Genomic DNA, 13,701 nt, shown 5'->3' on the forward strand with positions numbered 1-13,701 from the left:
TGTTATTGCTGTAAGTCAAAACTTTAAGCAAATATTAACCTACCACCAGTCGTTACAGTTCTTTGTCCACTATGAGTGAGTTATCAAGACAGTTGAACATGTTTATAAAATTTTTGTCTTTCAGGGTAGATGAAGTGAGTTAATTAAAAATGAAAAAAAAATGTAAAGTTCAGGTTTGATTGACAAATGTGTCAATTGCACAATGCCATGAAAATAAATATATTTTAAAAGTGAAATTAGATAGCTGTATGCATTGATCAAATAAATGCAAGTAGTTTTGCCTTTTTATCTTTTGGAAGTTCTCTTTGAATATCTTTTGATAGTTTATCTCCCCACCAGCTGTGAATAGAAAAGAGGTATTTCCTTAGTTCAAGTAGTGGTCACAATATGATGAAATACTAAAATAAGAACATCTCCTCAAACAGATACTAGTAGCTGCATAGTCTCATTTCAGTTTATGTGCATGCATATCTTAAATGTTTGGTTTGTTTTCCTGGAAAATACAAGGTAGCATGTATTAGACTTTCTTTAAAGCACTTAAAAACTGGTTGCAATAAACTGACTTGGGAGCAGGGAGGAGAAGGAAAAACTAAACCCTTTTACACTATTTAATTGTAGCATTTCCTAGTTAGCTTAAGAGGAAAAAGTTTGGAATCCTGAATTTTTCATGGGGACTACAAAAATAAATACTGTAGATCTTCAGAAAAATAGAAGAGGTTATTCAGCAGTCCCTCTTCCTCTCCACCTCCCTGAAGGCTCAGGAATAAGCAATGGAAAGAATAACCAAACAAAAGGAGCACACATCTGATGTTTAAGCCCTCCTCCAGCACTTTTAATGTACATAACCAGAAGTCATTCAAGCAGCTGCAGCACATTAGTTACGATAGTTTAACAGGCAGCTTTATAGCTCTGATAAAGGCTGTGCTAAAGCAATTTCCTCCTCCCGTGCTCACTTGCTATGATAGCTAATAACTGATCTTTGGCAGAAGGACTGTGAGAGGAGTGGTAATGTTTAATCGGTTTCTGTGGAGGAGTTAGCTTTCTTTTTCCTTTGTAGATCATTATCTATAAGAGAGACGTTGAGGGCAGGCAACACCATGTTGAGAACAGAATAGGCTGAACTGGAGCGGAATCTCTGAACAGTTCTTGGGAACTGATTTAGAAAGGAAACATTTTAAGCATTAAACAAACATTTGATTGTATTAGACTTTAATAACAAACTTACTTAGGAAACATGGCTCAGCAGACAAGTCTGGACAATTTGCCTGTTCCTGAAGTAGATAATACACATTGTCAAAATCCATGGTTAAATGAAGATCTTGTGAAGACCCTGAGGGAAAACCTGTTGCAACATGAAAAGTCCAGGACAACTCAAAAATCTTTACCTGCTTCTCCCCGGCTGTGTCCAGTTATTTCTCCTCGAAATTCTCCAAGGATTTTGCGCAGGATGTTTTTAAATAGCAACATACCAAAACAGCGGCGTTTCACTGTGGCACATACCTGGTAAGCATTGAGGGAGTTATGAAATTTCAGATTAACTTTTTTTTATGGAACATTTGTCTCCTTGATGTCAGTGCTTCTGTTTCTTGGTTTGATCTCTGCATTAATCCCTCTGGTTGAAAGAGATAGTTCTAATTCATTACTCAATTGCAGACCTGAAGTTTAAAATAGTAGTTTATGTAAAGTAAGAAAACATGTACTTCCTTGTAAAAAAGTTACCAAATTTCTCTGATTTCTTAGGTAATAATTGCTTTCTGCCTCCTTACCTCAAAATAGAGTGTTTATCTCATTCTGTGCTGTTTAGGTTGGAGTGAGTTGGCAATTTTTTTCTTTAATGTATCATTTAAACATGTTTTATTTATTTATTGACAATTTCTAACCCTCTGCCCCTAAGCAGAATAAATCAGTTTATATATTTTTTAGCAGTGCTCAAATTAAGAAAGATGTGATAAAGAAGAATGATGAGTATAGATATTGTATGTGAAACAGTATTTTTATTAAAGCAGTTGCTAGATTAAACAGAGGAAAGATGGTAAGGGAACTCTTTGTTAAATAATTCACTAGTACTAATATTTTGGTAACTCGATCATTTCTTAGACATGTGTTTGTGATCAAATCTATAAAAAACATTCATTTTTTTGCATTGGGTTTCTGTAAAGCAGCAGTATTATTTAATTACTTACTTTATTCTTTTTAAAAATGTTCCATATGAGATTATTGTAACTCAATAATACATTCCTGCTTTCTTTGGTGGTCATAAGATCTTGATGTTTCTGGACTTTTTCTTTTGAGATTTTTTCCTTCCATTATTTTTCAAATAAAAATGTAATTTAAAGAAAGAAGGGCAATGAAATACGCTCAAAACAAAATAAGCCATGCATTCTAAGCAGCAAATGAATATACTGTTCAAGTTTGTCTTCATTTGTCTGAAATTATATCCACACTATTGCTATGTGATTGGTATGTGTATTGCACATTGTATACATGTGTGCCTAAATCTTTACTTTATATAGTTAAAGTACTTCCTTCATCAAACATTTCTACTATTGAGAAAGATAAGAAAAAAATACATATGCCTTTATACTTTAAAAAATATTTGTTTTGAAACCAATGTACCTGGTCAGATATTACATGTGTAAAATAGAAAAATGAATGGAATTAGGATATTCCATGTTTCTTTAATGATTATGCATAAATCCTAACAATATTAAGTATCTTTAACTGCTGGTTTGTGTTAAATAGTTTATAAAACATTCTATACATAAGAATGTGCAAGATAAAAAAGTCATTCAGGCTGACATATTTTACAATGTAAGACAAAAATAAATAAGAACTTATGAAAGTTTACAGAGGGAAATTGTCATATGTAGGCAGTTGAATGCGACAGAGAAAGAGAGAGTATTAAAAGTGACAGATATGAAGCGAACAAATATATTTGGGCAACATGACTAAGGCTTGCATAGTGTTAAAATGTGGAATTTTGTTTAAATGCACTTCTTCTAGTGAACTCTGGAAAGTTTTGAGTTTGGGTAGAGTGACTTTTTTGCCAAGATTTGGAGATAGGAAACACTTGGGGTTTTTCTAAATATGTGAAATACTAGACCTGCAAAACACTTCATCGTTATTTTCCAATGATTTATAAAATGGGCTTATCATAGCAGTGATTTTTTTTTTCTGGCAAGTAGAGAAGTAGACAGTCAAGCAGCGAGTTGCAATGAATTACCTGAGAACCCGCAAAAAAAATGTATTTCTGGAGGGCAAAGCAGTAATACACATGATCAGATTTACAGGCATATGAAGGGCCTACAAAATTAATTTGTTGCTAAATCCCATCAAGTCTGTAGCTATTGATATGTCCTAGCTTTGTTATCTGTTTAGAAAACTGAAATGCTGCGTGATAGACATGGGGTTTCTGTATGCTTTGGCTACACAGGCAGCATAGTGGTTTTAATTCCATATGCATATAATCTATTTTAGGCAGCCCATAGGAAAATGGTGCATTTGCAAATGGAGTAGTTGTAGCCATACTCCAAAATGTACTATGGAGGATCCATTCTGGGTTTAGTTTGGCCCACCATAGTTATGATCTTCACTGTCTATTTTTCTTGTATTTCTAATGTAATCTGTTTTGTAATTTAAGAACACTTGTTGAATTCATGTATGAGTCTTTCTTGTTTAGTCCATTGTTCACACAGGCATAAAAAATTTTAATAACATGACCTTATTCAAGCCACCAATAAGTTGTTAAGCCATTCTGACTTCACAAAATGACAATAGTTTTATAAATTTATTATTTTCTCATGTTTTTCTCATGATTAGAAGCTTCTGTGTATATAGGTATCAAAGGAAATAAATGTATAACAATAAAGATACTGCTGTGTATTACATAATGCCAAACATAGTTACCACAGATCCAGTGTAGCAAAAAACCTCATTTAGATCGTACCTAACTCCCTGATTTCAGGGTTCTGAAACAGCATTCAGATACAGTAAAGAAGTAAGGGGGAGATTAATGAACTGTTCTGGCAATTTCATTCTGCCCCTTTTTTATTGTAATATCCATAGCTCTCCTTCTGTAATGGCCTGGGTTGTAGAACTTTTGACACCAAAATGCGTTTTCTGTATCATGCTTTCACATGAACAATTGGGTTATCATTTTTAGTCATTTTATGAGTCCTTCTCTACTTCCTTTTCTTCTTTATCCTTCCCCAGCTGTAACCCTGAATTCATTCAAGCACTTGAAAGATAAGCTACTACTTCTTGGATTTTAGAGAGGAGAAAATACGTCATTAAGAGTTGAAATTGAAGAGGTTAAGGGGTAGAGGTACAAAAGGTCTTCATTTTTGCTGGAGAATTTCTGAATATCTTACAGCTTATATCAGAGAGTGTTACAGTTAGTACTGTCTAAAACCATGAAATTAAAACTAATTATTTTGATCTTTTACCCTGGATTCCTCTCAGTCTGTAAAAACTATTGGTCTACAGTCTATAGGAAACAATCATAGTTACTGAAAAGAAAGCATTTGAAAGTTTTGTGGCCAGAAATGCAAATAAACTCTACCCAAAACCAATCCCATTTCCACAGAAATCTGCATTACATTGTATTACTGTAAAGGTATTCATAATGTTTTATAATCTCACCAATATAATGACACAGCAACATATATTACAGTTGGAAATGGAAAAGATCAGTTAAGTTCTCTGGTATGTGCAAATTCAGTTTCTGGAATTGTCTTGGGTTGCACTTCATAAGCCTTTTCTAAGCTGCCTATTACCCCAGTGCATTTTGGCAGGAGACATCTCCAGAATGGGATCACTTGTGTGAAATTTGTGAGAAGACAAGGCCTTTGGATCCAGGGAAAGAACTGTCAGTTCCCAGCTGTGTTGACAGCTAGTGTGCGTGATCTCTCAAACATACACTGTCTGAAGGTCTGTGGAAGGATGTTTAGAGACTTTAAATCATACACTTTTAATTAAGTCATGTGGGAAGTCAGTTTTCCTTTATTATCCATGAAAAACTCCTTTCTGTACGAAAGGGAAGAAAAGCAAGAAGCATAAATATTTGGAGCAGGATCAGTGGAACATGATTAAATTGTATCTATTTAATTGGAAGGAAGAAGTCATGGCATACATGTGCTTGATTTTTTTGATCTTTGTTTCTTGCCTTAATATTTCTTAGTGAACATAAAATGATCAAATAGTTGTTTTTTCTGCATTGTATATAACCTTGGAGAGTAGATTTGCTGCCTTTATGATTTATTTGTGTGTGTGTTCAGATACAGCACACAGTGATAGAAGACTTTTTAAAAAATTATATAAAATGGGTTTGTTATTCATGGGTCCATCATGAGTGTTCCCCTTTGATATCTGTCTGATATCTGTCCCCTCTCCAGCTCTTCCAGGGTCCATTTAGCACTTTCCACCATTTAGGGGGGTTTATGCTTGTGCTCTTTAGACTTTTTTTTAAAAAACATGTACCCCTAAACCTAACCATTTAATAGAATCAGTGACTGTAAAAATACAAGTATGTGCTCAGTTACACAGAGTACTTTCATCTGAATTTAGCCAGCCCTTGTCCCCACCCATAGTAAACATTTTACATTGACTTTGGCATTCAGATATGAAAATGATAGATGCCTTAGAAATAGTTTAGATAGATATGGGCAAGGTGTGCCATTTTAAGTTTCAGGAATGCAACTGACATAAGCGCACCGATAAAGTCAGGTTTGTCTTTATTTTTATTGCATAATATTTTTTCATGCACTTTTACTGCTAATTGCAAAAAAAATTGCAAAAACCAACAAAACCTCAAGTATTAGTTATAGGTAGATTGCAGAAGAGCAATATTTAACTTGTGATTCTACATTGCCTGGTTCAGTACATATATTCTGAACTACGAAACTAGAATGAAGATATATCACACTGAATCTATATATTTTTTCTCACTACAGTTTTCTTCCAATTTTCAAAATAAATTTTCCTGGAAGATTTTAATGCCTATGTTTTCCTCTTCTTCACTACTCAGTACTTTTCAGGGAACTAAAATAATTACAACTTGTGTATGATAAGAATTTCAAAAGGAAGATCCATTAAAGCAGATAACTATCTGAGGAAGTTATATAACCAGTTCAGGAAGCCAAATGGATCCTGGGCTGCATCAAAAGCAGCATGGTCATCAGGTCAAGGGAGATGATTCTGTCCTTGTACTCGACACTGTTGAGATCACAGCTGGATTACTGTGTACAGCTCTGGGGTCCTCAGCACAGGAAAGACATGGACCTGTTGGAGCAGGTCTGGAGAATGGCCAAAAAAATGGTCAGAGAGATGGAACAGCCTGAGAGGAAAGGCTTAGAGAGTTGGGGTTCAACATCAAGTTGATGCTTAACATAAGTTAATGATGTTACATCAAGTTACATTGAATAAGATAACAAGGGAAAGTACTGGATTCTGCACCTGGGACAGGGTAACTCTGATTGTGTGTATAGACTGGGGAATGAGAGGCTGAAGGCCATCTCTGTGGAAAGGGACCTGGGGGTCCTGGTGGATGGCAAGTTGAATATGAGTCAGCAATCCCCTGGCAGCCAGGAGGGCCAACTGGATTCTGGGGGGGCATCAGGCAAAGCATTGCCAGCCAGTCGAGGGAGGTGATTGTCCCACTCTGCTCTGCACTGGTGCAGCCTCACCTTGCATACTTTGTGAGGTTTTGGGAACCACAATATTAAAAAGACGTTAAGCTATTAGAGAGTGTCCAAAGGAGGGCCACGGGTATGGTGAATGGTCTGGAGTGGAAGTCCTATGAGGAACAACTGAGGGCACTTGGTGTGTTCAGCCTGGAGAAAAGGAGACTAAGGGGAGACCTCATTGTGGTCTTCAACATCCTCGTGAGGGGAAGCAGAGGGGTAGGTACCATTCTCTTCACTCTTGTGAGCAGTGACAGGACTTGAGGAAACAGCATGAAGCTGAGTCAGAGTAGGTTTATGTTGGATATCAGGAAAAGGTTCTTCACCCAGAGGCTGACTGAACACTGGAACAGGCTTCCCAGGAAAGTGGTCACATCACCAAGCCTGACAGAGTTCAAGAAGTGTTTGGACAATGCTCTCAGGCACATGGTGTGATTCTTGAGGTGTTCTGCACAGGGCCATGAGTTGGACTTGAGGACCCTTTCGATCCCTTCCAACTCAGCATATTCTATGACTATGAAAATAAGATGCACATTTGCTTGTGACCTTGATTTTTCTATTCAGTTAAGAAAATATCCAAGTTTCCTCTACCAATTCCTTCTTTTTCTCAGGTAAGCTTTATTCACACTTTCTAAATCAGACAACCAAATATCACATAAACTTTTAGTTAAGGTAACAACTGGCATACTACAGTGGACTCTTTTCTATTGTTTTTCACACTTTTTAGAATGGGTTATCATACTCCTTTTCTGGAACACTATGTGATCCTCTTCACATAAAATGTAAAGATATTCATAACAGATGCATAAATAATTCTCAGGAAATAATTTAATTCACAGTATTGTCACAGAGACATACCACAATGTGTAAGATAACTCAATCCACATACCCACTCTTTTCTTGAAATTCTATAATATAAGGAGAGGCGTGTTTGTGTGGATGCTTGTGTACAAATAGGCAACAGGCTTGCAAAGACAGTATGATTGTTTGATGGGATCTGTGCAGACATATGCATAGGTTAGTGGGGCAGAGACAAGGAATAAGCTAGGGGAACAGGATGCTGTCTGGTATTTACAGAACGGTTTGCAATAAGCTGAGGATGCTGCACAATGGTGCTAATTACTCACAAGTTAATTTACCACAGAGAAATAATACTACTTCTGCACAGCTCGAAACTGAAGAGAGGCAGATGAGAAAAAAGTTAATCTTCCGATGAAGAAGGAAGAGGTGGAGATGCATTTTCTCAAATGAGAACTGTGTTAGAGCTCCTAGAATGAGATAGGAAATCCAAAACCACTTCAGAAAGATGAGCGAACAGTCAGACTAAATCCTAAGTTTTTATTGTACAGGGACAAGTAACTGAGTAAGGAAGAACAAGTGAAGGAGAAAAAATGATAAATTTGTCTGGCTAGGTTTGCTAGTACAGGAATTATCTTTTGTAGCAATACCTATTTCATCTCTCCTTTTTTTCCAAAATAAAATATATCTCAGCCATTCCCACTGAGTCATTCTCTCTCATGGATGACCTGTTCATCTTGTAAATTTGGTATTTCTTCATAAGTTTTAGTTACTGAGGTGTTTTACCTGGATCATACTATTTTCTTACTTATTGTCTTCAATGGCATGTCCTGTGCTGGATGGAATTTTGGAGAAATTCTAAATAATTCGGCAGAAGTGAAACAGACCTTTTATTATACCTTTCCCTAATTGTATCACAAGTTATATGTGACTGCAAATGTCTTAACTAGTGTACCCTTTGGGTATGATAAAATACCTGTTTTCTAGAAGGTTTTGTTTTTTTGTTCTTTTGAGAATGTGCAAAGTTTTTCAGTAGTTTTTGCTACATGGTTCTATTAGCTTGCTGTGTAATATCTTGCAAAGCCAGTTAGACTCAAACAGTCTTCCCCATTGCTTCTTGTTTGATCATTCTGGCTGCATTTTGCAGTCTTGTTGTCTTCACTTTCACTTCACATGAATATATTAGTATTTCAGGTATGGTTTCCTAAAACAGGTTATTTGTTCTTGACCCATTTTCATGCAATCCTGTCTATTTTTTCTGCGGTTTGATGAATTTTCAAAGTTATATAAAAGCTGAAATTTGTATCAAATGTTAGCTGTTTCCTCCATTTGAATCTCAGGAGTCCTCTATATGTTGGCCTTTAAGATTTCATAGGTTCCATATACATAACCTTAAAGTTTCCAGTGTGTTTATTTCCCTTTCTGTTTTCTTATAGCAACTAATATCTCCTATTAGATGGCTTTGGTATGGGAATAGATACTCCTACATCTTTTTTATCACAGTCTAGCAACAGTCTGACTTTTCCTTTCATACATTCTTGAAGAACTGCATCCTATTTGGGATTTGTAGGATTACTCAATATTTTTTAACCATTGTGGCATTTCTTCTGTAACTCATGACCTTTTTTGGTTTTTATTCTTCTGTTTCATTTAGTACCACACATGATTTTTTCCACTGGTGGTCAAGGAGAACACTGAGCTTGAAACTTGATAGAGTTCATTCCAACCATACATAAATTAACATTTAAGTAAGAAAGAGTGTTGGAAGAGGGATCTCAGCATCTCTGTCTGTCAAGATACCAGTCCTTTAAGGAGTAATTTTTGAGTGGAAATAGTAAGTTTTACTCAGTCAATGCGCACTGTCAGACTTCTGTTTTATTCACAAAAACATTTGAATATTTGCTAGCAGAAGGTGTCTTTCTGTCCTGACCTGTGGGAAAAGTCCAGTCTTAGAACTGGTCTCTAGCTGGGGCTAGTTACTTAGGCTGTGTCTGCAGTACAGTGTGGTCTCTCTGTTGTGGTGGGATGCACTGCCAGACCTGTCCTTTCATTCATTCCCAACTACTGTTTGATCTTAGTCCCTAGATATTCTTGGTAATATTGCCATCTGCTCTCACTACAGAGCTTTAGGGAGTAATCTTTTAAAACCTCTATTGCTTTATACAATGTAGTATATTATACTATATATATCAGTACACTTAAATTTATCGTGAGTTGACTTTCCATTTTCTAAACCTCAAAATTCAGAAAGCAGTCTTGTCTTCTTTGTCTGTCATCAGACAAGGCTAACACTTCATAACAGCAGAGAACTTTTTTCTGGTAGTTGTATATTCCCCGCTTAGTAAATGCTTGGTATTTTCTATCCATTATTTTCAACGGCTTACTTTTACTAAGCCTCTACATTCAGTTATTTAAAAAAAGAACATGTACAGAATTAATAAAGCAAAAAAGTAAAAGTTTTCATGCATGGAGTGAAATGTAAGACATGAAGGACATACTCCATCTCATTTATTTTTTAATAAATAAACCCCTTTAATCATATTATAATACTTTAATTATAACCTTTTTCCTTCTTAGATTGTAATTTTCTTAGCAATTAGATCTCTTCTATGTTTTTCAGTGTACCAGATTTATCAATACTCATTAAATATTCTTATTATAACAGACAGAACTCATCAGTTAGAATTTCACTGTGCCAAGTGCTCCACAGGTATACTCCTGATAGTGAGGTCAATTGTAGTCGTAGACTTTTATTGTTCAAATAAGCTTGGAATAAGGTGCAATAAAATATAAGAACTTATGGCATACAATTAAATACATTGTCTTTATGGGCCAGACTATAGCTGTAATATCCAGAAACCTTCATAGTGCATACTTTGATGCACTAATTTGTCTTTGGAATTATCTCTTGATATCACTACCTTGCTAATTAAAAAAAATAATTGTGATTGAATTAATTGAGCGTGTAAACTATGGATTTTGTGTATATGTGTGGGGTTCTTCTGGTGCATGTTTTATTGGGCCTCTGTGATAAATCTGCATCTGCTGAACTTGACAATTAATCTCCAGAATAAGTAAGAGTGTGCAAGATAATTAATCTCAACAAGGTTTTTTAAGAATATCTATCTATATATTAATCTTCCCTCCCTAAAATAGAATGTGGAAGCTAATAAGTTTTATTCAGAATAAATTTTATCATATTTTCTCATCTTCATCTAAAAATATACAATTCCGTATTAAGCAGATGTGAATGTGTTTTGACAAGATTTGATGGCAAGGTACACTTGACTATTTACTGCATAGAGGACAGGGTCAGACAGAACTGTCAGGGAGGTCCTTCTTTTAGATGATCAGCTTCAGAGAGGACCCCCTTGCTTTCTAAACTCCTCAGACAGGAATTCAGGTACAGCTGGATCCAGTCCTGGTCCCAGACTTGGACAATGTTTTATGTCTGAAGGAATATATGTGCACAATGAATCCTTTGTATTACTTATGTGAGATGTCAAAGTTTAGCATGCAGTTAATCACTTACCAAGAATTTGCTGCCACAAGGAATTACTCAATCTCGAGGCATAACCTCGATAGACACTCCTGCTCAGGGAACAATCCTGGTGTGCAGCCACTGCTGTGCCTCATGGGCCCTGGAGTGCCCACTATTTACGGGGTAAGGTGACTGGTAAGTCACAGCTGTACACCTGCAAGATGTCTGGGTCGCTGTTCCAGGCAGGTCTGGCCACTGTATTGCCATCCAATCTGGATGCAGACATCACAGCCCCCACTGGTGGTTATGGCTTAAGCTGGGGCTGGTGGTGGGGGGAGCACACTGCCACCGGGTTGACTATATTTGTCTGCAGCGACTGTATGAGGCACATGTAACAGAGGAGTTGCTGCAGCCAGAGTCACACAACAGTTTGTGCTATCTGGTGGCACTAGTATAGTATACTACATAACAACTGTGACTACGTCAAACTTTTGGCTTTTCATCAATGATAGCTTGCCAAGACAAACAATACTAAAACACATGTTGGGGGAAGGGGAACGTACTGTGAGAAAAATTAAATCCCCTCATGTGATTATTGTAAGCAATTTAAAAAGTAACATTAATGTGAAGCATGTTGAATTCAAGATTGGACTGAATCTTTCAGTGTGTAAAATTGTCTCAACAGAAAAAGCAGATTTTTAAGCACAAAAATCAGGATAGGACTTGTGAGGAATTTTCTAATAAAATATGAATTTATTAAGGTTTAAAAACCTTATAAAAATAGTATCAATTATTTGAATGCACACAATGAAATATCATTGTTAAAATATGTGGAGAGGTAAGGAAGGGCAGGTCACCATGAAGTGACCTTGGTCTTTAAAAGTTATTTGGTAATATTTTTCTTATATAATCTTGTGCTCTGAGCTGAAACTGTTCAATAGTTGTTGTTTCTATCCACATGTGATAGAAAGTTATGCTTTAGTTGTCATAGAGGAAGTTATACAGATGACAAAAAATAATTACTTCAAAAGAGAATCACCTAATATTATAAAGGCAGTCCTTTCTTCACCAATCAGTAGGGTGGCATATGTTAACTTATGCAAGAACTTAAGTTTACAAAACTTAGTTGGAAAGTTCACAAAGCCTCCACCAGAAAAGACTAGGACTCTTCCAGACTTTAGTGTATATACTGTGCAAGAAATATTTCAATGGAACAATGACGTAGTTACTAATGTCTTCATTTGTAAAACAAAGTAGTTACATAAAATGTAATTTAATCCTTTAATCCTTTTAAGGATGTTTAAACCCTGAACTAGGTTTAGCTCGTTAAATAGATTCTACAAAGGTAACTAATACTGAATGGCTTTTGCATACGTAAATCCATCCATATAATACTTTCATAGCAGAAGCTCATAATTTAACTGAGACTTTTGCGAAGAAGTAATCTGCTTAAAGACATTATATTTTGCAGACAATAAGCTAAAGACTTCACGAGCAACAAGTAGTCTTAGATAAGGAATTTAAGATAAACAACTGGAAGTATCAGCCTAGCTGGTTTTGGAGCATTCGAGTGCAGAAGAAGCAGCAGGGGTGAGAGTAAGGGGCAAAGCTCAACCACCTAGTAGTAGAGCCTTGTCAGAAACATTAGGATTTGAGGGTTAGTAGGGCTGGAGAAAAGCAAGAGTTATAATGCTTGTGTGTATATGATAGTCATCTGATTGAAAACCACTAAAATTGTCTGACTCACTTCTTGAAGACTGATGATGCTTCAGTATGTTGACAAACAGGTTATGATGCAGGCCACATATAGTGTTACCAATGACTATCTCATTTCAGACTACTTTAACTCCTGTGAAGCTGTTAAATATAATTGTTGTTCAACTATTATAATCCAGTCTAATGAGTGAGAAATCATGACACCTTCTGTAGCAAGGCCGCCTTCTGTGTTCTATTTGTTAAGTTTGGCAAACTAATTTCTCAGTAGTTCTCTAGAAAACTTATTAATTGCTTTCATACTCAACCTGATTGCATGAGGGATTTTGGTACTAATTTGAAGTTGTTTAATCTTGTCAGGAGCTTTGTTGTCCCTGAAATAATGGTACTTGAATGTCATTGCATTTTCATACAATGAATAATAAAAATAATCATTATCATGCTTAGATTAAAATGTTATTTGATTAAAAATTAATTTTAACAGTTCAAAAAATAAAATTACTACCACAAAATATAAATTTCTGGGTAATTAATTTCCTTGTCTGTAACTGCAAAAAGAAAAGTCCAGCTTTTCTATATGAAGACTAATACAATATTGCTTATACTGATAATTTATGACTGATTTCTCTAGGTAAAATCTTTGGATGATGACTAGGAAACATTTCTGTAAAATCTATTTCTGCTCCATTCATTTATTTGAATAGACTACTAAATCATAACACCTAATTAATTATCAACTGTTTAAATTGTTTTGAGGAGGAAAAAAATTGAAGTGACTTGACCAACATAGTTAGGAGATGAACTTTGTGTATCTCTAGATTTTCAAGGTGAGTTGAAAAGTACAGTTTGAGAAATATTTTCTTGATTAAATGAATAATCTATGGAGGAACAACTAAATCATTAGAAAAAAATGATAATATCTCTTTGAAATCAGCATCTATGACATCATAGTGATGTCAGCATCAGGTCACAAAGGAAAACAAAAAGGTAAACTGCAGTTATGCATCAATTTTGTGCTGTTGAAATAAA

General features: G+C 35.6%; 1 protein-coding gene across 1 annotated transcript in view; it reads left to right on the plus strand.

The window, feature by feature from the left end:
- Nucleotides 1-1,234: 1,234 nt before the first annotated feature.
- The window catches only part of PDE4D (phosphodiesterase 4D), a 340,514-nt gene continuing 328,047 nt past the window's right edge, over nt 1,235-13,701 (plus strand). Inside the window, exon 1 of the mRNA XM_018070368.1 lies at nt 1,235-1,503. Within this exon, the coding sequence (XP_017925857.1) occupies nt 1,235-1,503 (269 nt within the window). The remainder of the gene's footprint in view (nt 1,504-13,701) is intronic.

Source organism: Manacus vitellinus, unplaced genomic scaffold, assembly GCF_001715985.3.
Source record: "Manacus vitellinus isolate BGI_N305 unplaced genomic scaffold, ASM171598v3 scaffold_18_pilon, whole genome shotgun sequence".
NCBI lineage: Eukaryota > Metazoa > Chordata > Aves > Passeriformes > Pipridae > Manacus > Manacus vitellinus.